This window comes from Engystomops pustulosus, chromosome 4 (genome assembly GCF_040894005.1).
Source record: "Engystomops pustulosus chromosome 4, aEngPut4.maternal, whole genome shotgun sequence".
NCBI classification, from domain to species: Eukaryota; Metazoa; Chordata; class Amphibia; order Anura; family Leptodactylidae; genus Engystomops; species Engystomops pustulosus.
Window position 1 is genome coordinate 114,336,785 of NC_092414.1, and position 26,700 is coordinate 114,363,484.

The 26,700-nt window shown below is 39.3% G+C and overlaps 1 protein-coding gene across 4 annotated transcripts in view; it reads right to left on the minus strand.

Moving 5' to 3' along the window:
* Nucleotides 1-624: 624 nt before the first annotated feature.
* GRAMD4 (GRAM domain containing 4) overlaps nt 625-26,700 on the minus strand; it is an 84,612-nt gene continuing 58,536 nt past the window's right edge. For 3 of the 4 annotated variants that reach the window (XM_072147094.1, XM_072147096.1, XM_072147098.1), the window contains 8 exons: nt 25,845-25,954; nt 25,214-25,368; nt 21,862-21,879; nt 13,094-13,238; nt 12,012-12,105; nt 10,110-10,194; nt 8,165-8,233; nt 625-7,442 (listed from right to left, as the gene is read on the minus strand). In XM_072147094.1, the coding sequence (XP_072003195.1) occupies nt 7,341-7,442; nt 8,165-8,233; nt 10,110-10,194; nt 12,012-12,105; nt 13,094-13,238; nt 21,862-21,879; nt 25,214-25,368; nt 25,845-25,954 (778 nt within the window). In that variant the 3' untranslated portion in view covers nt 625-7,340. The remainder of the gene's footprint in view (nt 7,443-8,164; nt 8,234-10,109; nt 10,195-12,011; nt 12,106-13,093; nt 13,239-21,861; nt 21,880-25,213; nt 25,369-25,844; nt 25,955-26,700) is intronic. The other variant, XM_072147095.1, reaches the window with a different exon arrangement.

Genomic DNA, 26,700 nt, shown 5'->3' on the forward strand with positions numbered 1-26,700 from the left:
GCAAAATATAAGCTTGATCAAGTTCTTTTAATTTAAGCTTGTTTGGTTTAGCAAGAGGAAGGCCCAGGAATTCCTTGATAAATTTGAAGTCCACTGCTCCAACATCTGGAAATGCGGGCTCTGCAGCTCCGATAATCCGGACACACAGGACTAAAACCGGACTATTCAACAACAGTCGATACTACACTAGTAGTCACACTTAATTAAGTGGAGGTCAGATTAAACAAATTCATGAGAGGGGACTCAAACTAGCAATTTTCCCAGGTAGATACTGCAGTGTATTTCACACTAAAGATGAAGGTGACCCCCAAAAACCATTCAGAAACGAGCAATTGTATCCCAGTATTTAGTGCAGTAATTTCAAACTAAAAGGGAATGTCACCCCCAATGGAATATTATTATATAAGCAATTATAACCAGGCAGATAATGCAGAGTATTTTACACCCACCTAAGAGGAAGGTGACCTCCTAAATACTGCATATTTATGAAGTCACAGCAACAAAAGAAAAGTAAAGTAAAGACAGCTACAGTGCAAGTTACATAGGAAAACGGGATCAAACTTAACCAAAAGTTGCATTTAACCAAAAGTTGCATTTTAACCACAGCAAAATCCCCTTAAAGAATAATTTCACATTAACATTTTTTATTCATTTTGTTTATTTTTATTTTTTTTTACAAGACTTTCTTCATCTTTTTGTTAAACAATAAAGATCATTTTAAAAAATGTACAGGGTAAGTTAATTATCTTACATACAAGTTTGTTATTTAGAATTATTCACAACTTCAAAAAAATAGACTCTCAGACTTTAGACATTGTAGCATCAAATTGTAACATCATTCTAATGTAGCCTGATACAAAAAATAATAACCGCTCAGATTTACAGTTTAGTAAAAACTAAACAATTCTATACGTGAAACAAATGTCAAAAATATATATACACAAGTAATTCTTGAATTTTCAAGAAAAGTATGTCTGTGCTGCCACTCTCTAACATTTTGTAAAATCTGGAGTCAGTCCAGTATTATTAGGATTTGTAAACTGAATGACTATGGGTGTACTCTTAACAGGGGTCTACATGTTCTATTTGACTGGATCACAAACTACTATATCTTCTGGTTCAGTATTTCCACCTTGAAACCGATGTTAATACGCCTTTCCTCGGTATAAGACTCAAAAGCTACAATGAAGTCAAGGCATAAACCTGAAAGCAAGACAAACTTAAATTAAAGTGGTTTCTTCGCTCAACACTCCTTTGAAAAAAAAAAAAATCTGTTGCTTATGGCCACTACATGTAGCGTTCACTCATATGACTCATTCGCATGTAACCTAGGTTAGCCAGAAATTGGGATTCACCTCTTCGAACACTAGTGCCATGGGTCTATACATCCTAACAGAAAGAAGACAACACTTTAGCTAGACTACAGGAATATGTATGGGCCACAGGCGTATATTTCCAGTTTATAAATTGTACCCTTTGACAGAAAAACCCTGCAAAGCAGCAGTATTATTTATCAATGCACAAAAGTACTACATCTTACATCCGGGAAGGCCACATCAAGTCAAACAGAACTGAGGTGTTCTAGCAGATAGGTACAAAAAAACCTAATATTTCTACTACCTCTTAGTTAATTTAAAATGCAATTCCACCAAAAATGCTTGTATTCAATTGTTTGATGACTATGGACTATTTGTTTTGCTGGAACTCTAATGTTTCTTACAAACACTTAGTCCAGACTCTACTTATAGATAGCGTTTGAGTTGTGAAAATACCTTCATTGTGATTAACTAGTGTATATTTGGGACAAGCCAAGGTAAGGTAAAAAGGTAAGTGAAACGTGAAGTTATCCGCAATCCCATTCAGTCAGTGTGACTGAATGAGAATAGCCCCAAGTAACACTAAGAAAACAAAAGGAAATGTTTAGATCATGGGCAGCCAGTTACAGAATATTGCACATCAAAGTTCACTACACCAGGTTTGGTGCAAAAGACATGAGTAAAAGCATTTTAGAATGAATATACTACACAGGGGAATAGAAAATATTAACAGTGTAATGTTTATCCAAGATCAGCATAAAAGTAGACCCTCTATTATAACAAAAAACATCCCATAGTCATAACACGAGAGAGTAGCAATACAAGATGAACCAATCAGGCTGTCTTCATTTCCCCTTACAATTGTAATGGAACTCTGACAAGCAAGATTGGTTGTAATGACACAATTATTCCAAACATACATAAATCGAAAAACTGCAATTTAAACAGAAATCCACATTTCCTGTTTAAACATGGGCACTGCAAAATAACTACAGTAGTCAACTTTCTTCATATTGCTTTCTCTTTAAACAGAAAAATTATTCCAGTATCTTGTAACATTTGGTCATACTGAAATTTCTGATGCCAGTTTACAAAAGAGTAAATCCAGCGACAGAATGTATGTTGGCGACTTCAGATTTAGATCATGAACTTCAAGGAGAGTTAAACAATCCTTTTCCAAGGTATTTCTGATAAAAAAAAAAAAAGCAAAAAAACACTCAGCTTCACAGAGATTAAAGAAGAAAAATTCTCCAGCTTAGGCTTCACAGAAATGTACTCCAGGTTTTATTCTTCCTTGCATTATCAAAAAATGGAAAAAACAGTCCACGTCTTTTTTTCCCACTTTTAATAATAGAAGTTTAAAGGAAGGCAACCTTCTGTACATTGAAGTCGATAAAATGTTGAAGGTGAACAGTGTTTTTCACTCACCTTCCGTTCTCCATCACACTCTTCTGAAAGAGTGCAGTGGAAAGGCCAGACATAAGTCACAGGTGTGAACAGAGCCTGTTTACCATCTCTCACAACAGTTGATCCATGCTATAAGAATATATGAAAGTAATACACTAAAAGGGGCTGATCATAAAGCAAAGCCATCTAATGCTCCATTCACACGTCCACAAATGGCAGCCATTAGTTAACTGCAAAAAGGAAAACTACTTCACAACCATGTCTCGCACAGTGTCTAAGCCACACGGCCGCATGGCAAAAGAGAGGGCAGCGCTCTCGGCCACGTGACCGAAACAGGACGTGTGAGAGTAGCGTACGGCCATAACCAAAATACTGGTAAGAATAACGCAGCATGAAATACACCAACCATCAATTACATATAATGTATATACATGCATCACTCTAAATGTGACTGAAATCTGGTGCCATTTGAAGCAAACTGTGCACAACATTTACCAAGTGATTTAGACACTTTCCAAGTATTGGTCAAGAAAGAGATGTGGCTTTGTGGTAATAGCTTGTGGTTTGTGAGGAGATGGCTTAAGATACACCAACATGTGGCAATATTTGGGTGCAGAACAGGCCTAGTCTAGTCTGGGGGCATTTCATTAGGGTGGAAGCATTGCTAGGGGCATTTTTTGGAGAATTGTTGCAGGAATTTCATTAGGGGTGGGGAGCACTGCTAAAGGCAATTTCATTAGTGGCGGGCACTGCTGGGGCATTTCATTAGTGGCGGGCACTGCTGGGGCATTTCATTAGTGGCGGGCACTGCTGGGGCATTTCATTAGTGGCGGGCACTGCTGGGGCATTTCATTAGTGGCGGGCATTAATGAGGAAGCACTGGACATTGAGTTGAGGGGGCACAGATGGGGACATTTCATTGTGTGGGGGCTCATATTGCTCCCCCCGAGCAATGCTGAAGACGTGGCATTGGGGGGAAGGCCAGCTGGGGGCATTGCATTGGGGGAAGCACGTCTGGGTGCATTTCAGTGAAAAGATTAAAGACAAGGGGACATCATAGGTATGTTGCTATAGAAAAATGGGTATTATAAAGGGGGGGGGCTGCAGGAAATGGGACATTATATGGGTTGGAATATTTGTGGGGAAAACAATTTTTCCCCAATGACCATGGTAAGAGGGTTACACAGGCCCGGCTCCCGGAAAAAAATATATATTTTCAGTGGAACCTGAAACAAAGGTTGGGGAACACTGCTTTAAACGCTACTTATGACCAGACTGAGAATTTGGTGTGCATGTCTAATGTATGCCTCCTTTTTTTTTCCAAAGTTTTTGCACATTTCCACAGTAAAGCTTTGTTTGCATACTATATGCACATGGCAGCTATTTTCAGACATGCAGTCAGCCGTCATTAAGATGGAAAACTTCGAGATCTTAACCATTAGTGGGTCTGTCTGCAACATTTTGCACTAGGGCCATTTCTGCAGCAAGTCCCTAATAGCAGGTATTCGGTTTAGAGACTGCCTAAATCTACTTTGCAGCCAGTTGTTGGTCCTTGAATTAAGTATAAGTTCATTGTTGGGAACCATTTTATAGTTTCTGTATATATTTAATCTACATCATAATTAATTAGGTAAATTCCGAATCCTAATTTGGTAGAAGCATCAGTTTTTACATATGGAAAAGTAGCTAAATCCTTCTATATAAAGTATTTCACGGTGTAAATCATTAATAAATCAACTAATAATAAATCTTTATACTGATGACCTACTTCTCAGAATTTATATAGTTTCCCCATTATGTAGTGGAACATAAATAGAGGTAAACACAGTAAAGTAACAGACATGCTTAGATAAAAAATAAAATTCTAATTTGTACCAATTCATTTATGCCATTGTTTTAACAGCTCTACTAAACCCAATAAGGCATATAAAAGGAAAAAAACCTAGAAATACCCACCTCTGCTCCTCTTGATGTTTATTTTGGCGCTGTCCTTCACTAAGCGTCACATGCCATGATCACCTAGAAAAGAAACTTATAATTAGCAGCACGGAGCACGGGGACAAGCTGTCCAGCACTCTGTACAGCTAATTATGCACGTTCCCTGCAACTCACTCACCCTCTCCCATGCTGGTGGGTGCAGGCACGTGCATAATTAGCAACTCCTTGCTGGTAATCATAAGATTCTTTTTTTAGGTGATCCCAGCATGTTAAGAGTAGTGGAGGACAGCGCCAGGATCAACATCAAGAGGAGCGGAGTATTTCTAGGGTTTTTTTTGTTTTTTCTAATGATTGATTTCTTCTAAAGAACGGTACGTCCTTCTTTTTCCATAAAGTCTGTTTTTTATATAATGGCAATAAGACTAGAAAACTACTGGGGCGTTTCCCAAGTCTCTGCAAGCTCTGGGGACTAAAGCTACTAAAGACCCTCCTGTAGTGGCTTCAGTTGCGCCAGCTTCAGGGGAGTTCGGCATCTTTGCAGTGGCGTGACAGCAACTGCACATGCACAGGCCCGTGGTGCCGTTTCATCCCATATCACAGACATGGGGGGTGGGTATGGGGATAGCCCATAGAGCTTGCAGAGGCTGAAGAGATGCCCAAGTGCTCTTATTTATCCCACAAAGCCCACTTATTTATCACAAAGTGCCAAGGCCGTAATTTAAGCAGTAACTTATTACTAACTGCTCTGCTACAGCATTAAATAATATAAACATCCTGAGGACACCAATACTTTGAAAGAAGCTGGAGATCTGGAGTACTAATGATAATTCAGCTTGGTCCACACTTCCCTGTTCCTCCTGCAGTCCCAGGCTTCAAAGGAGTTGTTGCTTTGAAATAAAATCGAGGACAGCACATGCCGTGCTACTTGTGTCCTGTCCAGAGAACTCTGTGCAAAGGGTGAAGGCCATCACTGCTGTATTTTAACACCCCACAACTTGCTGGCTTAGTACATGACAGAGCCACACCTTAATTTCATGTAAAGCCACACTCCTTTCCCGACAAGTCGTACGAAAACCTAAAGCACTTGATAAACATGTGGAAGGCATGTTGAACAATTTTGTGGTGCATATTATTATTTTACATATTAAATCTCGTACCATAACTAAGGGGAAACATTTCTACAAAAAACAACTATGGCAGTGTATTTAGATTCAGATTGCAGACCTGCTGCTGGGAATATAAAGTATACAAGTAAAACTGTATGAAATGCTACATTTTAGCGTTCATGCATTTTACTGGCCCAGGACATTGATCATTGCCAAGTGTGCATCAAATATGTACGTGTGCAAAGAGATTACAAATAATATAAACTGCGTACAACTATTTAACATATGGAAAGTACTGACATAATCTTGACAACAAACAACAAGATAATTTTTAAGCTAAAATTCATCACAGCAATTTCAGAGCTATATGTAATATGGTGAAAGTTGAGTGGCACAAAATGCAAGAAGAACTGCAGATCATGCCAGCCTTTCATCAAAAACTAGCTTGTAAGCAGAGAAATGGGAAAATGGATAACATTAACTATGACTTGCGCGACAGCTTATCTGCTGGAAAGGCAGGTAAGAAACTGCATTTCTGCCATATTGGACAGTTTTCTGCCTCGCAGCACCCTTTTTCTAGAAGTGGGCATGGCTGGGCAGTGATGGGAGCGGTAGGGAAGTTTAAGTTTCAGCCTACCGGTTACAGCGTCTGTCAGAGATCCAAATCTCCACCCATTCTGGCAGACGAGAGAAATATTAAGACCATTATAACATTCTTCATATTTTATTACATCAATCCAATTTCTATGGTAATGGCTCAAAACGTTGAGATCCTCAATTTCTATAAAAATTAAAAGAACTTTAGAATTTAGAAAGAGCGTTTTAAAAATTTGACACGTTTCCTGCGTTTGGTATATTTGTTGGATAAATATGTGACCCATTCTTTACAGTGTAAGATTTGTGGGTAAGGCTTGGGGAAAATTTAGATGTTAGCCACATTATACAATGGGATTGATTTCTAAACCTACAGAAGGAAAAAAAAGGAGTAAAATTTGCTATTTACCAATATTACATAAATAACTTAAAAATAGTGATGCATTTTATGATTATTTGTAAGCATTATGGCTTCCAGAGCCCAAAGAGATCAGCATTTTATACAAAATCCTTAATAAATTGACAACAACTATAAGTGCAAGTTTTATGTGGAGTAGTTTGCATTCAGGAAATACTTATTAGAAACCGTTCTTATCTTGTTTTTGCCAGCATGGAAATTATATTGTAACTGCTCTATGTAACAATTTCTCTCAAATGGTTACTACTGTACCAGCTTTCCAACTGAAAACCAATTTGAGAGCAACATACACACATTAAAATACACATAAAAAATAATACATAAAACAGGGAGGACCACTTTCCGCAATCCTAACTATTTCATGTGCACTTTTTGAGTTTAGTAAAAAAAAATACATATATGAGAGGATAGATGCTTAAAAAAAAAAAAAACCCTGAAAGATGCATATATAAAAACACAGAATGTTTGCTCTCTGTAACCGCAAAAAATCCCCTCTATTTGGTAAAATTATTGCAAAACAGACTAAAGAAGTGGAAGGCAAGATGAACTTTGAAGGGTTGCTTATGTGTCATTGTTCGTTGCTGCTGAAATGGTTTTCGTATATTGGTTGAAGATGGTCTCAAATGCTTCATCTCGGTGAACCATGGCACCAAAGATCAGAGGCTGCAATAAAAAGTTTAGAATTATTGAGCAAAAAGAATCCAAAGTACAAAAGCATTTATCTGAAAAAAACTTTATGGGAACAGGGAGGGGCGTAATCATTAGGCTATAGTTAATGTCCTTGTATGACCTCATCAGTTGGATGGTTGTATGAAAGGCTCTTGTATAAATGTGTATTATGTGCTGGAACACATATTTAACCCCTCACTATCGATGAACTTTTTCATTTAAAATTTTTTGCTTCCCACCTTCAAGTCATTTCCATCATTTTCTTTTGGGCTACGGTTTTATGGATTTCACTTTGACACATATACTTTATCCTATGGGTCCATCACAGGGATACCAAATTCACATGGGTTTTTAAAAATTAAAGGGAAAAAATGTTTTGCCATATTCTGACACCAATAACTTTTTCATACTTCAGTGTACACCAAGTAAGCTGACATTTACATTTCTACCATTTGCGGGTATTTACAACCTTTTGATCACTCTTAAAAATTTTCATGTGTTGTAAAATGACAAAAGTGGCGATTCGGTCATGTGGGCACCATTTTCCATTACTGGGTTCACTGCCGGGAATCAGTTTTTATGTTTAAATAGAGCAGGTATTGCGACACACAGCAACATTTTTTATTTACTTTATTATATTGCTATGCCTCCTATGGTAAATGAACCATAGGGGTTCTGATTACTTATCAAATAAACTGCAATACTGCCATTCATACCTTTTGTGTTGAGGGGGTTGTAACTGCAATTCCCATGCCAGATCCAGGGAGAACTGAAAGAACTTTATACTGAAAAAATGAGAAATTTTGAATACATTAAGCAGAATACACAAAAGTCCATAACCACAACAATCTCAATTTTAAGACTATCTAGGCCATTATTGGCATAGAAAAGAAAACAAGAATTCAATAGAACAACAAAGATTGGCACTATAAGTCAAATATACTATGGACGGACTGAATTAGCCTGAATTAGGAAACAAATCTAATGTGAAAATCCAATTGGCTTCTGTACCCACCCATTTTTGGATGTCTGAGACACTCAATTAGGCATTACTCATAGATGCATTGCATTACCATGGTTTCACTCCTTAAAGTGCTTTGAAGCACCTGACACATTGACCAACAATGGACACACACACTCAAGACCCACTTTCCAGAAGGACTGAATTTTAAGAGAGATTAATGCATCTATACTGATACATGATCTTGTTTATCTGCTGCTATTCATTTCTGCTCGCTGTTCTTTTTCTGTTTAAAGGGCTTTGAATTGTTGCATGCCGTAACTATGTGTCATGTGATACTCATTGGCGGGGTTCTGCCTGGTGTTTCTCCTTCCTACGTTACCAAGTTATGTACATTGTGTCCTGTCAGTTTTTTGCATTCTATGATTAAGAATCCATTATGTTTTCTGTAGTGGTGCCCCCTATGAATTTAATAATGATAAAATAAAGTATTTATTAATCCTTTTAATTATCTTTTGCCTGGATGCTGGAGATATCGTTTTGTTCCTAGAATTCTTTGCTGGCCCCTGCTTAGTGCCCCATTCATCAGCACTACTTAGCTTTGGGAGGTGAAAACTCTTGCCAAAATGTATCAGTGCTGAAATCATACGAACAAGCCCTAAAATAAAAATAGATGCTATTCCACACTTGCACTTATTCAGCTGTATGTAAAATGTGCGCCTCTGTTTCTATCTTGATACTATACTAAGATACCAATTAAACAGGACTAGATATAGCTAAATGTTCACGACACAGATTGGGCAGAGCCAAATCGTAATGCTTTTTAAATAGTAATATCTATCAAATAAAGAGTACATTGAAAATGTAATAGAATGTCTCAATGCTTATGTGAAAAACCCTTAATTCAAACACACCTCGTGACTCTGCAATGGGAAGGAACAGGTGGCTCAAAACTCCTTTCAGTCTGTGGGTGATAAATGTCCTTTCTTGTGGACGGAGCTTTCAAATTGTTAAGGTAAATGGGAAAATTATACATGCTGCCGCATTGGTGATATTTTGAAATTATATTTCATCTACTGTATTCGGAAACTGTCGATTGGTCTGTGGCTTGGTATAAATGTTTTTTTTAATGTAAAAACTTAATAAAGATTATCCCAAAAAAAAAATTTGTTAAGGTAATTATTACCAGTCAGCAATCGCCAGGACCTGCACTGCATCGTTTGAACTGCATCAAATTCAGCTATGTGTATGCTGAAGCTCCATTATCTACAATTATCGACAAACTAAGAACTTGGTCATAACAAAATGGTTACGGTCGCCCATGTATTAGGACAAGAAACTAAAAATGGTACATAGGGAATACTGTATATTTTATAGTTAGCAAATACTGTTACATGCCACAATGGAACAATCCCAACGTTGACCTACTATGCCGCTTTTAGACACGTCATCATGGCAAGCTGCTTTCAGACATGTCAATTTTTGGTCACAAATCCACACAAATTAATTTATTAAAAAAATAATTTCTTTTTATTAAAAATAAGCTTCTTCATTGTGTCCTTGCTGTTGCCAATACATAATTTTTTACAGGACTAGGTTTAGCTAAATGCCCCTCTGTTGAACCCTTTAACTACATTTTGGACTCAAAATGGATTCAGAAGAGTCAATATCATAGGTCCACATAAAATCATCAAAAGTACCTTCTGAACGTCTGTTATATCTGTTAGTTTAATGACTTTGTTCCTCTTGGATGAGCCAGATTTTGAACTTTCAAAGCATAAGAAGCTGAAAAAGGTAAAAAAGAAAAATAAAACAAATGTGTTTAAAAATGGTAAAGGATCCGTAAATATTCTGCAACTGTAAACTGGCTGGAGAATTCTATATATGGACAAGCTTGGTCCACAATAGAAATGGGCTCAGGTGTGAAATTAGTTACATTGAATAACAAAGCATGAATATGGACTCTTGCGATGTGAAAAGTCAAAATAGCTTAGGTTCAAATAAAAGCCGCTGCTTCCAGTCTTCTGAGAAGCTGCTACTTGTGCTGCAGGGCGTGAGAGTAAAGTGGATGATGTGTAGGAACCAGTGTAGATAGGATGCAGATAACAGGGCTCACAGACAATCAGGTACCAGATGTTCAATTTAAATTACATGTATTTTATGTAGTAAAATAAAATGTAAAAAAATGTAAAAAAAAAAAGTAATTTTATTTGTACATCTGATACCTGATATCAATGAGTGAGCATATGTGCATCTCATCTCGACCATGTCCTACACAAGAACTGTAAATTGAATCACATATAATTTCTAAACCATATAATCATATACAAAAATCAGCACAAACCACCCCAAAGCCCTCTCTTAAATCTCAATACATCCATTATGCCAGGCCATCCATATCTCTTTGAAACCTGGTTTCAATTAACCCTACTTCCATTTTTCTGCTGTTACCAATAAATCCATTTTCCTTTCCCATTCCAGCGGCATCAGCACCACATATGACTTCCATGGGTCAGAATTACATTTCTAGCCAACATAAAGCTCTTCAAAAACAAACAGTAGTTCCTCTTACCCAACATACCCATAATTAATCCTAAAATACAGGTTTCTGGGTCATGAGGAAATGAAACATTAAATATTGGCTTGACGTTCTTGAAAGTTCGCAGTCTATTTTCAAACAGCTTGGGGCTACGCCACAGCAATGGGATCCAGTCCGTTTCTACCAGACTACAGCTTAGACATCTTTCAATCCCATCACCAAAATAACAATTGTTTTGGAATAGAACACAAATAATACATTAAAAAAACATAATAAAGGATCAATTTTTTGTCATTCATGTGTACAGGTTTCCATTAAAAGAAAAATTAATATAAGATTGGTGGGGTCCAAGTTTAGCATCAAGAACTCCCTCTACAGCATATAAACTTGACTCATTTCCTCAAAACTTCATTCCTATACATTTGTGACTCCAGAATTCCTAGTGTGTTGTATGGACATAGAGAACTATAATTATGTCTTGGTATATATTGAATCATATAAGAACAGGAGATGCCCTCCCATTAACTCTCACCCTGGCAGTCGCCCCAGCAAATAGCAATTTCACCCACCGTATATACCAACTACCAAATCCCATGTTCTGTAGGATGAGCTATATGTAATCCCACTCGACACAATCAAAAGCTTTGACTGCGTTGAGTGAAACCACGGCCCTACACCCTCTAACATCACAGGGAACCTACAAATTCCACCACAAATGTTGGATATTATACTTAACCACTTTTCCCGACATGAATCCAGATGGGAAACAGCAGATAACTATTACATATGTGAAGATTTATTCATAGACGCTTAAACAGACCACTTAAGCAGCACGAAGATGAGAATGGTAGTGTCCAGTGGAAATGTCATGTTTAGAACAACAAGTTATTGTAATCTACCAACATTTGAATAAATGGCATTGACTACTCTCCACAGTGAACTTCTTGAAGCCCCTAAATGGTCTTAAATATTTTACAGGACAATAGCCGATTTCAAAACAGCGACAGACCTAGAAAAATGGGTAATATTTTTGTCAAAACTAAACTAAAAATACACAACTTACTTTTCTGTAACATAAAGTACACCATTTCGAATGTAATCTGTGGGCATTTTACGATCCCTGTTGATCAAACAGCAGCGCCAGCCTGTGTCGCAAGCTAGAAGTGAGGGGGAAAAAAACAAGAATAACTCAATAAATGGGTATCAATTATTAAAAGTGCATTCCTATCTATAAGGAATGTCTTCACTTAACACTACTCTATGGCGAGGGCACTACGCATATCTTTCCTCAACTCAAAAAATTATTTTATTATTTGGCCATAGAAATGCAGAGTGGATTGGCAACAACCTTTGAAGCAAATTTATTTTGAGAAACAAACAGATTTGACAAAGCATACATACAAGAAGAGGAGGCTAAAGGTTAACTTCCTACATACCAAGAAAATATTTCACTAGAAAATACATATATGTAAGAGAACAAGTCATTGACTTGACCATCAGCTGTTGGTGTTATTATGGATGGGACAGTGGATTTATACACAATCCTAATAGCAGGAGGGAAAAACAGAGGGAAGATTTTTCTTTATTAAAGTACATTACAGAATTTACTGTTATAAGCTCTACTACTGATTAATGCAATATAAAAAATTAGCTTAAAAGTATCGTTACCCTTTAACCCCTTCACGACTGCCATATGGCTATACATGTCCTACTTGCACATACCCCATGCAGATACATAAATATATGCCAAGACAGTGTCCCAATTTAAATGGTCATATCTCCCGAATCTTACCTTCAATATACAAGGATTGTGTCTCTAGGTGAAACAGAATCAAAGATATCCACAGTTTTTTTTTTTTTTTTTTATTTAGAATAATATTATTTTCTATAAATCAACATTTGAAGAACCACATAATTTACACAATAGAGTTACAAATATCATCAAAAATATGTACTCATGCAGTTGTTGTTATGCAGACATAAATCATCCACTACCCCATCCCCAGCCATCTGATAAGGGGAAATGAAAATAAATAAATAATTATATTTATTTTCTTAATTTATCTGCCTGGTATATTGAAGAATTCTTTTAGAAATTTTTTAAATCCCCATCTGAACTCTATTTTAGAAAGACAATCACGTTACCTGGCAAAGGGCGCTCTGTTTCTGGTAAACTGAAGATCTCATGAAAACTGCTCTTTTTTGTACTATGGTATCTTCCTCCTTCATCATCTCGGCTTGTGGTTTGTGGAGCTCCAGTGGTCACATTAGTTCTTGATACTGACTGCATCTGAAAACGAAGTAGGATATGTTATTTCTGTAAAGCGATGAATAATTGGTAAAGGGGAAAAACAGTTCAGATACATAAAGCAGCAAAAGTCTAGAGGCACCAGATTAGAAGTAACAGGAAGTGTCTAGAAATACTACATATAGTTTAGAATGTAACAGTAAAAAACCAGATTCTGCTGTTAACTGGAGGGTAAAAAACTACATCTGTTAGGAACCTCAGAGGAGGATTGCCAACATCTGTAAAAGCATTGCATGACAAGGTTCTAGGTCAGGGGTCAGGAACCTTTTTGGCTGAGAGAGCCATGAACGCCACATATTTTAAAATGTTATTCCATAAGAGCCGTACCACATGCACATGCCCCCCAGTAGATAGGTAGTCCCAGTGTCACGGGTGCCCCTGTGATCTACGTCTCGGATTGCTGGCACATCTGTGCCCCTCTCCATGGCAGCGGCCCTTTCCGAGCTCACTCAATTCAACACTTTCCGGCTCCCATCCCAGGCTGCCCAGCGCGCGTGCCCCGGCACTCACAGATTTAAAGGGCCAGTATGCCGCTAATTGGCGCTGCCCACTTCCCGCGTTCCTATAAAGACCAGTGGCTCCCAGCATTCCTCGACAGATCTTAGTGCTTCATGCCTATGAGGAAGCTTTCCACAGTGTTTCCTTCCCAAGTGTTGACCTCCCGTTGTGACCCCGGACCTGTTCCTGAGCTGCCAGCCCTGACCTCTCGCTCCGGACCACACATCATTGCCGCCTGCCTTGAACGTCTGCCTGTTCCTGACCACGAAACTGCCTAGTGATCCTGTACTTCAACCTTGGCTGCCACCGTTGAACCTGTGTACCCCAAGTAAATAGGTAGGCACGGCACATGCCCCCAAGTTAATTGGTAGCCACCGCACATGCTTGCCAGAAGATAGGAAGTCACAGAACATGCCTACCAGTATATAGGTAGCCCCATCACTTACCAGCGCTCCCTGCAACCAGCTCCTCAACGCTCTCACGCTCTTCTCTTTGACCCAGGCTTAGACAATGGCGGTGATAGCACCTGGGTCATACAGAGGACGTAGGCAGCGGTGACATCGCTGCCTGTGTCCAGTGATCAGTCTAAGAGACACACAGGAGCCATCACTATTAATTAAAGATCTGTCTGAGAGCCAGATGCAGCCAACAAAAGAGCCACATCTGGCTCCCGAGCCATAGGTTCCCTACCCCTGTTCTAGGTCAAAGTGAGAGGCTGTGTGATAACTAATGTAAGAATGTTAAACGCAAGTTTTAGGACACAAAAGAAACAGACACCATATAAACATGTAAGGATTCTAGAGGATTTCTGGAGGCAAGCATCTCTGGATCTGGCAATGAAGTGATGAGAATGCTTGCAGAAATCACCCATTTGTATATAAAAATAAAAAACAGATTTTGACACACTTTTCTAAGTCCAAGCTGCCAAGTCTCTGAAAACTTTCCTTAGTGCCAGCATTTATGTAATCCTCTTCCACTGACAAAAATTTGACACATATTAGTTCCATTAATGACATTGATATTATGGGAATAGAGTGAATGCTTTAGTCATGAAGGACAGCTATAGATAAGAAAGTCTATGAAGGAAGACTTGCCCCGATTTTGTTTGCATAGTTTTGCAAATCCTATAGGATTATATATCAATACATTATCCAAAGTCCTTGAACCATTTAACATAGTCATCACCCATGCAGTGACCATGATGCTTAAAGGAAATCGACCATTTGCTTTTATGCATTATGAACCAAACATGCCTAGAGAATGCTGTAGCTACAGTGATGCAGAAACATATCCATTTAATCCCTTAAACCCTTAAGGACGCAGCCCATCTTGTAGCTTAAGGCTCAGTCCCATTTTTTGGATTCTGACTTGCGTCTCTTTATATGGTTATAACTTTTGAACACTGTTACTTATCAAAGCGATTCTGAGATTGTAAATAAACGCAAAACTTATCAGCCAAAATTTACCACTAAAATGAAGTACAACATATGGGGAAAAAACAAAGAAAAAAAATGATGAATTTTTAGAAAAATTTGCCATTTTCGTAATTCGAAATCACCGCGTTTTCAGGCAGAACGATTTACCACCTAAATAACTTGCCGAATAACATTTCCCATTTGTCTACTTTACTTTTTCATAATTTTTGAAATGTTTGGATAATTTATTTTGACGTTCCGCGGCTTACAAATCGAATAGCGATTTTCCGTATTTTCAGAATTTACTATTTTGGGGATAAATACTGTTTGAAATAAAATTTTACATATTTAGCATTAAAACCCCCCTATATAACCAACCCATTTTCAAATCTGCACCCCTCAAACTATCAGAAACAGCATTTACGAAGATTGTTAACCCCTTGAGATCTTCATAGTAATTGAATCAAAATGGCGGTGAAATTTAGAATGGTCAAATTTTGTCGGTTATATGTTCGGTTAGCCCTAAAATTTACACATTTCCAAAAGATAAAAAGAGAAAACCCACCATAAAATTTGTTCTACAATTTCTCCTGAGTACAGAGACCCCCCACATGTGACCGTTACTTGTTTTATGGGGGCACAGCGAGGCGCAGAAGGGAAGGAGCCCTGCAGCTGCCAGGATTTTAGTTTTCTCGTTGCCCCCTTTTGAAGGCTATAACATTTTCGCTTTTCCGTTATTGGGGCCATGTGGCGACATTTTTATTGCGCGATGAGATGCTTTTTCTAGTGTTACAATTTTGGGGTTGGTATCACCTATTGTTGAAAATTTAGGAACTTTTTTTGAGGTCATGAGTAGAAAAGCATCAATTCTGTACTGGATTTTTTACTTTTTTTTTCGTGTTCACCTTATAACCTAATAATCATGTTACCTTTATTCTATGGGTCGATACGATTACGGGGATACCATGAATATTTTTTCTTATATTTTACTAAATTTGCCAAATAAAACCCTAATGTGGGGAAACATCTATCATTTTTGCATCGCCGTCTTCCAAGTGGCATAACATTGTTACGTTTTTGGCTACAGAGCTGGTTGATGGCTTGTTTTTTGCGGGACATGTTGTACTTTGCAACAGTATCATTCTGGAGTACATATGTTTTGTTGATCACTTTTTATTGCATTTTTAGTGGGATATAATAGGTAAAAATCATAATTTTTGGCGGGTTTTTAAAGTTTGTTTTTTTTTTACGGCGTTCATCATATGGGTTCAATAGTTAGTTTTATTCTATGGATTGTTACGGATGCGGTGATACTATATATGTGGGGTTTGTGTTATGATTTAGACTTTTTTGAGCGTTATATGTCTCTTTATATGTTTTAGGGCTTATGGGCATTTTTAGCGATTTATAAAGTTATTTTTTATTGAAAAAAAATTTATTTATTTTTTAATTTTTTACTTGATCCACCATGGGATATGAACAAGCAATTATCTGATTGCTTGTTCATGATAATACTTGATAATATGCAGATGCATAGGCTGACACTTTGCCTTTAAGATGACGTCACAGACACCATCTTAAAGGCACTGCCTTTAGACTTCTCTGGGGTCCCGATCAGACCCCAGAGGTGCCATAGCAGCGATCGGCACGGGGGTGCCGATCGTGGGGTAAAACGGCACGGGGGCACGGGGGTGCCGATCGTGGGGTAAAGACCCCCGGAAGGCATGTTGAATGCCGCGGTTGCGTTGACTGCGACATTTAACGGGTTAAAAACCCGCGATCGGAGCCCACTCCGACCGCGGGTGTTAGCCGGGGATGTCAGCGGTAGATTACCGCTGAAATCCCGCGACCCCCGATGCCGGTTCGGCTGCTGTGCAGAGATGAACCGGAATCGTCTCTGCGCAGTACTGTGCTGAGCGCTATTCGGGGGACTCAGCGCAGTACGGCTACGACGCAGAGCGCCAAGCGGTTAATTGAGTGGTTTTGCTGAAAAAACAAACAATTATAGAATGATGATAACGAGGTTCTCGTGCTCCTGTGGCTGGCTCAGCGCTTCTTATCTTACATTAATTATGCACTGCTTCAGACAATGATGTAATCACTGTGTTGTGCCTGACAGGAAGAAGTAACCAATCACTGCACCACCCCCCAGCTCCTGTGTAGTCCTGTATGGACAGTGTTTATGAACGGCAGACTGCATGCAACCCAGCTTTCCCAAGGTCCGGAATTTTGGAATTGCTTTTTGAACAAAACCACTCGTATCAGGGATTACCGTATATACTTGAGTATAAGCTGACCCGAATATAAGCCAAGGCTCCTACTTTTACCACAAAAAAACTGGGAAAATCTATTGACTAGAAGCCTAGGGTGGGAAATGCATTGGTCATAGCGTCCCCCCAGTAAAAAGCTAGTAAGTCCCCCACCCCTAGTATATATCCAGCCCCATAATATAGTGAGCCCTCTGCCCCATAATATAGCGAAGCCAATATTCCCTCAGTAGGCAGCCTGTATTCCCCTCCCCCCCCCCCATTACATAGGCAGCCAGCATCCCCCCCCCCCATTACATAGGCAGCCAGCATCCCCCAGCATCCCCCATTACATAAAATAGAACGAGACACGGGCGGCGCCCCTAGTGCAATAGGTCACTTATAAGTGAGATGAGGTATTAGAGAGTATCTGCTCACCTGAAGACACCTTGTGTCTTATGCGTCTAGAGTAGATACTTTTTGTTCTCCGGTAGCTGTGGCTAGGGTGTGCTGCGTCTTCCCGGGGTCCGGTACAGTGGTAGTGCCGGATAGGGAATCACAGGGATGTAAAGATTTGAAAAAACCGGGTTGGTATAAGACGCGCTGCCCCAATTGAGTTGTATCCGACACGGTAGTGGAGTGTAAGATATTATTTATTTAGAGGATAAAAAGGACTACGCGTTTCGGGGGTGGTCTACCCCCTTCCTCAGGTCCGTGATAATTGCTAGGCAAAACAACATGATAAAAACTAGTTTAGAGTATATATACATATAAAAGATGATGTTTGTTTTTTTGAAAAGATTATATAAAGAATAAAAACGTGTCTATAAAGTACAGGTCATTTCGTCGTTTCTTGGTGGAATAAATTCATATCATACAAGTACTGACAAAAATAATTCATAATTGATAGTATCAAAGGAAATACATAAACAGGAAATTCATAGTAATGCGTAAAAGAAAATTCATAAAAAGAAAATACATGTGGTTCATGTAGGGACGTCTGAATATAAATAATATAAAATATGGTAATAGGGTAAACTGTATAGAATATATAAAATATAATATATAAAAATGTAATATATAAAATATCATGCAGGTATGGGGTGGTGGAGAAAAAGATATCATGCAGGCACCCCATACCTGCATGATATTTTATATATTACATTTTTATATATTATATTTTATATATTCTATACAGTTTACCCTATTACCATATTTTATATTATTTATATTCAGACGTCCCTACATGAACCACATGTATTTTCTTTTTATGAATTTTCTTTTACGCATTACTATGAATTTCCTGTTTATGTATTTCCTTTGATACTATCAATTATGAATTATTTTTGTCAGTACTTGTATGATATGAATTTATTCCACCAAGAAACGACGAAATGACCTGTACTTTATAGACACGTTTTTATTCTTTATATAATCTTTTCAAAAAAAACAAACATCATCTTTTATATGTATATATACTCTAAACTAGTTTTTATCATGTTGTTTTGCCTAGCAATTATCACGGACCTGAGGAAGGGGGTAGACCACCCCCGAAACGCGTAGTCCTTTTTATCCTCTAAATAAATAATATCTTACACTCCACTACCGTGTCGGATACAACTCAATTGGGGCAGCGCGTCTTATACCAACCCGTTTTTTTCAAATCTTTACATCCCTGTGATCCCCCATTACATAGACAGCCAGCATTTCCCCCCCCCCCATTACATAGACAGCCAGCATTCCCCCCCATTACATAGGCAGCCAGCATTTCCCCCCACCCATTACATAGGCAGCCAGCATTTGCCCCCCCCCCCATTACATAGACAGCCAGCATTTCCCCCCCCCCCATTACATAGGCAGCCAGCATTCCCCCCCATTACATAGACAGCCAGCATTTCCCCCCCCCCCCATTACATAGACAGCCAGCATTCCCCCCCATTACATAGACAGCCAGCATTTCCCCCCCCCCCATTACATAGACAGCCAGCATTTCCCCCCCCCCATTACATAGGCAGCCCGCATTTCCCCCCCCCATTACATAGGCAGCCAGCATTCCCCCCCCCATTACATAGGCAGCCAGCATTCCCCCCCCCCATTACATAGGCAGCCAGCATTCCCCCCCCCCATTACATAGGCAGCCAGCATTTCCCCCCCCCATTACATAGGCACCCAGCATCCCCCCCCATTACATAGGCAGCCAGCATTCCCCCCCCCCATTACATAGGCAGCCAGCATTTGCCCCCCCCATTACATAGACAGCCAGCATTTCCCCCCATTATATAGGTAGCGAGCATTCTCCCCCCCCCCATTACATAGGCAGCGAGCATTCTCCCCCCCCCCCCCATTACATAGGCAGCGAGCATCCCCCCCCCCCATTACATAGGCAGCGAGCATTCCCCCCCTCCCCATTACATAGGCAGCCAGCATTCCCCCCCTCCCCATTACATAGGCAGCCAGCATTCCCCCCCCTCCCCATTACATAGGCTGCCAGCATTCCCCCCCCCATTACATAGGCAGCCAGCATTCCCCCCCCCATTACATAGGCAGCCAGCATTCCCCCCCCCCCCATTACATAGGCAGCCAGCATTTCCCCCCCATTACATAGGTAGCCAGCATTTCCCCCCCCCCCCATTACATAGGCAGCCAGCATTCCCCCCCCATTACATAGACAGCCAGCATTTCCCCCCCATTATATAGGTAGCGAGCATTCCCCCCCCCCCCCATTACATAGGCAGCGAGCATTCCCCCCCCCCATTACATAGGCAGCGAGCATTCCCCCCCCCCCCATTACATAGGCAGCCAGCATCATCCCCCCCATTACATAGGCAGCCAGCATTCCCCCCATTACATAGGCAGCCAGCATTCCCCCCATTACATAGGCAGCCAGCATTTCCCCCCCCCCATTACATAGGCAGCCAGCATTTCCCCCCCATTGCATAGGCAGCCAGCATTCCCCCCATTACATAGGCAGCCAGCATTTCCCCCCCCATTACATAGGCAGCCAGCATTTCCCCCCCCCCATTGCATAGGCAGCCAGCATTCCCCCCCCCCCCCCATTGCATAGGCAGCCCCCTGCCACATTATATAGCCAGCCTTTCACAAGCTTGTTTGCCAAGTTCATAAAAAAGAAAGTCAATGCTCACCTTTCCGACGCCCCTGCAGGTCTTCTCCACGATCCATCCCGCAGCGGCACGTCCGTGTCACGCTCCAGCACACAAGTCGTGAGATCAGCCACCACTGACATCACACAATATTATAGCAGCAGCGGCCGGCATCCGAGGATCACTGCCGTACGTATCGCGGAGCCTGAGGGGGTTGAAATACTTTGTGCTGAAAAACTCTGCTTATACTCAAGTATATACAGTAAACAAGATATGTTTCTTCCTCAGTGTAGCCGAATCTCATGGTATGTTTGGTTCATAATGCATAAAAACAAAATGGTAGATTTCCTTTAAGCCTTTTATTTTTTCTGCCCCAACATAAAATTTAGCTCGAGCTGGAATGATAATGTCCACTCATCAATCAATAATGCATTTTATGCCAGGAGAATAGCCTAGATTCCATTGGCTCTGAACATTTTTACTGTCAAAGATACTAGGATGCTGCTTTTAAAAATGGAAGTGAGCTCTACACATATCACACGTTTGAAAACGGATGGGGGTAATGCATTTACATCATATTTTAGTATTCACAAAGCTTACACCTATAAGCTGAAAAAGTTTCCAAAGCTCTGTAGCACCAAGCTACCTTCCTACCTTTGGCCTATTGTTGAGGCACAGAAGCCCACTTGCCTGAGAATCAAGCAAATATATACATTCAACCCACTTTCCAACAAAATCCTGCTGTGCACAGACAATATAGTCAGACACAGAGATACATGGCACAAGTACAGTTCATACTTTTCTCCATGATAACATGCTTGGAGTTGTTGAAACCAAAAGTGATTAGTTTAAATTTAAAATACAAGTCCATTTGATGCAATTATTTTACATAATAAATGAGACAATTTTTACTTTTAGTCGATTTTGAAGACTTGTCAAAAAGGATTATTATCATTTTACAAAACTCGTCTGTTAAACAGCTGGCATTTAGGTTGCTTAGCAATGGACACTATTACGCCTGAATGAAGAATGGCTACACCTTAAAAGGAATACTATATATATTGCAGAATTCAAAGTTATGTCCTACCGACCTCAAACTAACTGTACTGGCCACAGTGAAAGGGAGCAATATGTGAACAGCCCCATGCTGCATACAAACTTAAATGACATGCACATGTGAAAATCCTTATTTCAGCTTTTTGTATAAATTTAAGGATATAAATGAACACACAGTTTAGAAGACATGAGGTACATAATAAATCAAACAAAAGGTCAAGCGAACTAGAGCATGTTAAATGGTTAATGAAATCCAAAATAAAACCAGTTGCACTCTTGAGTTCCATACCTTTTCATGCCCTGACAGCTAGCAGGAAAGGAAACAAACACATATGTGACAGTGACAAAAGAAATGGCGACAGCTTTGACATTTTATCCACGAAATACACACAGGCACGAGCAGAAAAGTGCACAACAACACTACAAATGTGCACAATTAAAAAAAACTCTACTATTGTTGCTGCAGTGAAATGCAGAGAATATGATGCAAACAATGGACAAAGCCGATTGTAACAATCAATGTTCATGTATATCCATCATCCTCACACCTAGAACTCCACTATATCCAACTGCGGAGATATCTATCCTACATAACTGCTGTGGTGTGGTGCTAACATTACAGTCCCTATCAATTCAGGGTTAGTGTCACTGAAGCACTAGAAAATAAATATGTTAGATTACTAAAATATATTTAAAAAAAAAAAAAAAAAAAAAAAACACTAAATAAGGGAAAAAAACATTAATGGACATCTTTAGGAATTAAAAACCTATTGCGACATCACAACTGTTCTTATAAACATGCACGACTGTAGGGAAAATAAGGGTAAACATCAACACAGTTTTTTATTGCAAAAGTAAAGAACGATTTTGTACCTGGAAAAAATACAGTAAAACAAAATTAAAGGACCGTATATATACTCAAGTATAAGCCGAGCGATTTGGCTTATACTTGGGTATATAAAAAAAATAAATAAACTGAGTACTCACCTTTCAGTTGCCCCGGGTAGGTCATCTTCTTACTTCATGTGCACCAGCTCCAGGTCTGTTACAGGTCCGTGCGCACAGCCCATCCGCGCACAAACTGACAGTTTTTTTTATGTGCTGGGCTTATTGGGGGCTGGCTGGCTACATACTGCAGAAGCAGGCTGGCTATATACTACTGGGGGCAGGTTGGCTATAAACTACTGGGGGCAGGTTGGCTATATACCACTGGGGTTTGATTTATTTTACACACTATGCAGAATTTGTTAAAGAAGTGTATTATAAAAATGTTCACCACATCCCCTGCACACAATATTAAAATTATGGTTACACTGTAATGCACTGAAAATTTGTTAAAGGGGTTGTCCCAAGTTCAATTGTTGTGGATAGGGGATAACAATCTGATCGGTGGAGGTTCAACTGCTGGCATTCTCAGTGATCAGCAAGAATGGACGTCGTGTTCTCACTAATTGAGGGAAGAAGCAGGTCAAGCATGTGCCTACTATGTGAGCATCATAACTTGACAAGAACAAACACTCAGTAATCTCAGACACTCCCATTCACTGTAATTGCCATTGCTCCCATAGTACTGAATGCAGTGGTAGCATGTATGCTCCACCTGAAGATTTATTGAATTAATAAGAATTTCACCGACGTTCTCATGATTGGTCCAAACGGTCAGACAGCCACTGTGGATATGGGATGATACATGAACATGGTGTAACCACTTTGAATCTTTTTGCCCAATAGCAAAAACATGCTTGTAACAGGTAACACAGACCGAGACACAGGACACAAAAAGAAATTCTCCAATGGGGAAGCAGTGTAAAAAATATTGGATACAAGTTAAAGGAAGTTATCGTTATGGAGGAAGTTGCTGTAACTTGTGTAAGGTCATGTTGAAAAGTACCTAATTCACTTCTGTTAGCACTAGGCTAACGTACAATATCAAAACCTACATCAATTGTGAATCCTCACATGTTATTTACCTGGTATACTGTTACAAATGTTCCTTACAGTAGGTGGGATGTACATTGAAAAAGCTTAAGGCACGAATCAGTGGACATATCACAGGTGCTAATCCCAGCACGATAGCGAGCACTCGTAATCTCTCAGGCATCTCAAAACATTACAAGGAAGTCCATTCAGTCTCAAAGAATGGGATGCAAGTTATAGCTATTGAACAAGTCTCCCGACCACATCGGGGAGGATCTTAAGCATTTTGGATCTAAGATCTTGACACTCACTTTTCCCCAAGAGTCTTAACTATAAACAGGATCTTATGTATTTTTATTAAATTGACTTATTTGCAATTACGGTTATATGTCACATTTCCTCTTGGTTAAGTCCCTGCCCTTGGAAGGGGTGTTATCTTTTGCTACACCGGAAACACACCTGGGTTCACTGTGTTTTAATATATTTAAATCCTGCACTAGGTATAAGTAAGGACTAGGATGTTGTAGTCCGAAACGCGTTACTACAGCCCTGTTTTTGTGTCCCGTGTCTCCAGATCTGTGTTACCTGCTTCAAGCATGTTTTTATCCAGACTTAAATTTTATGTTTTAAAAGGCTTTTTTCACTGGAAATGCTGGAATCCACCCCTACTTTATGTCTAACCAATTTAAGCTAAGCAGCGGTCTGTGTGCATGGAATCCTAGGTCCAGTCTGGAGTCCAGTCGTGCTTTTAAATTGTCGGATCCACTCATGGTAAGCCATTTTTCTTCTATTTCTTTTTCCTATTTAGCTGTATACTCTTTTCAAACAACAATGGGCTAGACTCATTTTACATATCATAGTATGAAGCATTGACACACGTAACATGAAAAGTAAGCCCAGTTTCACAAGGCAGTATGCTGGTCAATATTTTCACATCAGCGTGTAGAAGCGAAAAACAGAAATGGATTCTAAAATTGAGAATTAAATCTTTCCATAATACTGTTCATACTCAATTCAACATTTACAGATTGGTGTGTGCGATGCAATGACTTTTTACTTATCCCTTTTAATTACATCAAAAGTTAAGGCTTTCTCTTCATAAGTCTAATTACTATCAAAATAATAAATCTGCTTGATAAAGTTTGCATGTGTAATGTGCCCAACTGTAAAAATAAACTTTTCAATGCACCAAAGAATTAGCACTGTGACCAATAGTGATACAATATTGCCAGCTTAGTGTCATACATATATCATTGTTTCATTCACATTGGGGGAGATGCACTAATGGGCCGATCTTTAGACCAGTGCAGAGTAGAACTAGCCAGTTCTCTGCTGGGCCAGATTATTTCCGGTTTCTGATTCTGGATAATTAATCTGGTACAGAATAATTAGAATGGTGAGGCGTACTTTGCACTTAATATTAGCTGGTCTAGTTTGTGGCACCACAATATTGAATTTTCTGGTGCATGGACTGATTACTATGTTACTATGTTGATCATTTTATAGCTTACAGAAAGATGAAGAAAAAAATGGTAGTCACATACTTTAAATGGCTAAAATAGAAGATATACACAGCAGAAAGTGAACACATTGAGAGTTTCCACTTAATGCATTATGTAACTTGGAGGCTTGTTCCAAATTCAAAAATATCATCTTCTCATACAGCAACATTAAAAGCAAATGTACTATATGTTGAAGATTACATACAAATGTTACATACACACCCTTCTAGATGCTGTTACATTTGTTCGTTCTTTAAGTTGTGGATCTGTAGGTAGGTTTGTCCATATAATGTATGGCGTGTCATACTTGTCTCGAAGTCTTGGGCATCTCTTAAAAACGAAGTCAATAAGGAAAAACTTAATGCCGGCATAAAGCCCTAAAAAGAGCAAACAGAAAATGTGGTAAAGCAACAACAATTATCATACATATCTCAACATAGATTCAGATCTCCGTTTCCAATTCAATATAAATCTTTCATTCAGCTCAATTTAGTGCTTTAGACTAAGTGAATAGAGTCTAGCTACTGTCTCATGGGTGAGGACACAATGGTAGGTGCATTCTACACAACGGTATAGGAGTGATCAGACCTTCAAAATAAAAGTACATCCTTTCCTAGCAATACAATATTATGTGTTTGTGATACCCTTGATTTGATAGAAATGGATGCATATAGCGATGTTATGTTACTAAAATTTTGTATTAGTCGACAGGTTGGTTTAGATGCCACACATTGTTACGCATGAACTACCTTTTAGTACTCTACATAGTAATGTCAAGTCTTCAAACGTTACTCATAAATGTTTCTAGAACTTCACGCTAAAGAGATAATAAAACATTAGTAAATACACTTACCTATACAGAGTCCAATTAATCTATATGGAAAAAAGCAGGACGCAATGAAGGCTGCCCATAGACAAACATATAGTTTCTGTGTAATCTCTGGCTGGACCCACATGAAAAGACTGCAAAATTGAAACGTAATAAGTTATATTTTTATTCAAACCTTAAAGGGAATCTGACACCAAAACATCTTTTTCAGGTCCCAACAGTCAATACTAAATATATCCTAAAACAGTTAATCAGAATTCTGCCTTTCTTCTTTCAAACTATAACTTACCGTATATACTCAAGTACAAGCCGAGTTTTTCAGCACAATTTATGTGCTGATAAAGCTCTACTCGGCTTATACTCGAGTTAGTATAAAAAGCACACCCGATACAGCGGGGTGTGGGGGAGCCGGGCAGCAAAGTGAGCAGGGTGTAGGAAGCAAAATCACCTCAGGATAGATTGCTGGCTGAGAGGCAGAGCGGGGGAGCAAGGGACAGGCTCCTGACCACAAGAACAGAGCTCAAGCACGTGCAAGCTGAGCCTGCAAACAGGGGATATAAAGCACCTTTTGCTCGCATGAGCAGCAGTGAATACAGAGGATCATGCAGACCGGAAGCTTGGCAGGTCAGGTCAACAGTGAGACTGCAGAGTAAACTAGGAGACTGTCTGCAGAGGGAAAGAGCAGTCCAAGCTATAGAAGCTGTATGTGTGCAAGACAAGTACAACAGAGGAGCGGATTCTGCAGGTACCTGAAGTGTGTTTTAGCTGCACTTACAACTTTACTAACTCTTATACAGGCAGTCCCCGGGTTACGTACAAGATAGGGTCCGGAGGTTTGGTCTTAAGTTGAATTTGTATGCAAGTCGAAACTGTATATTTT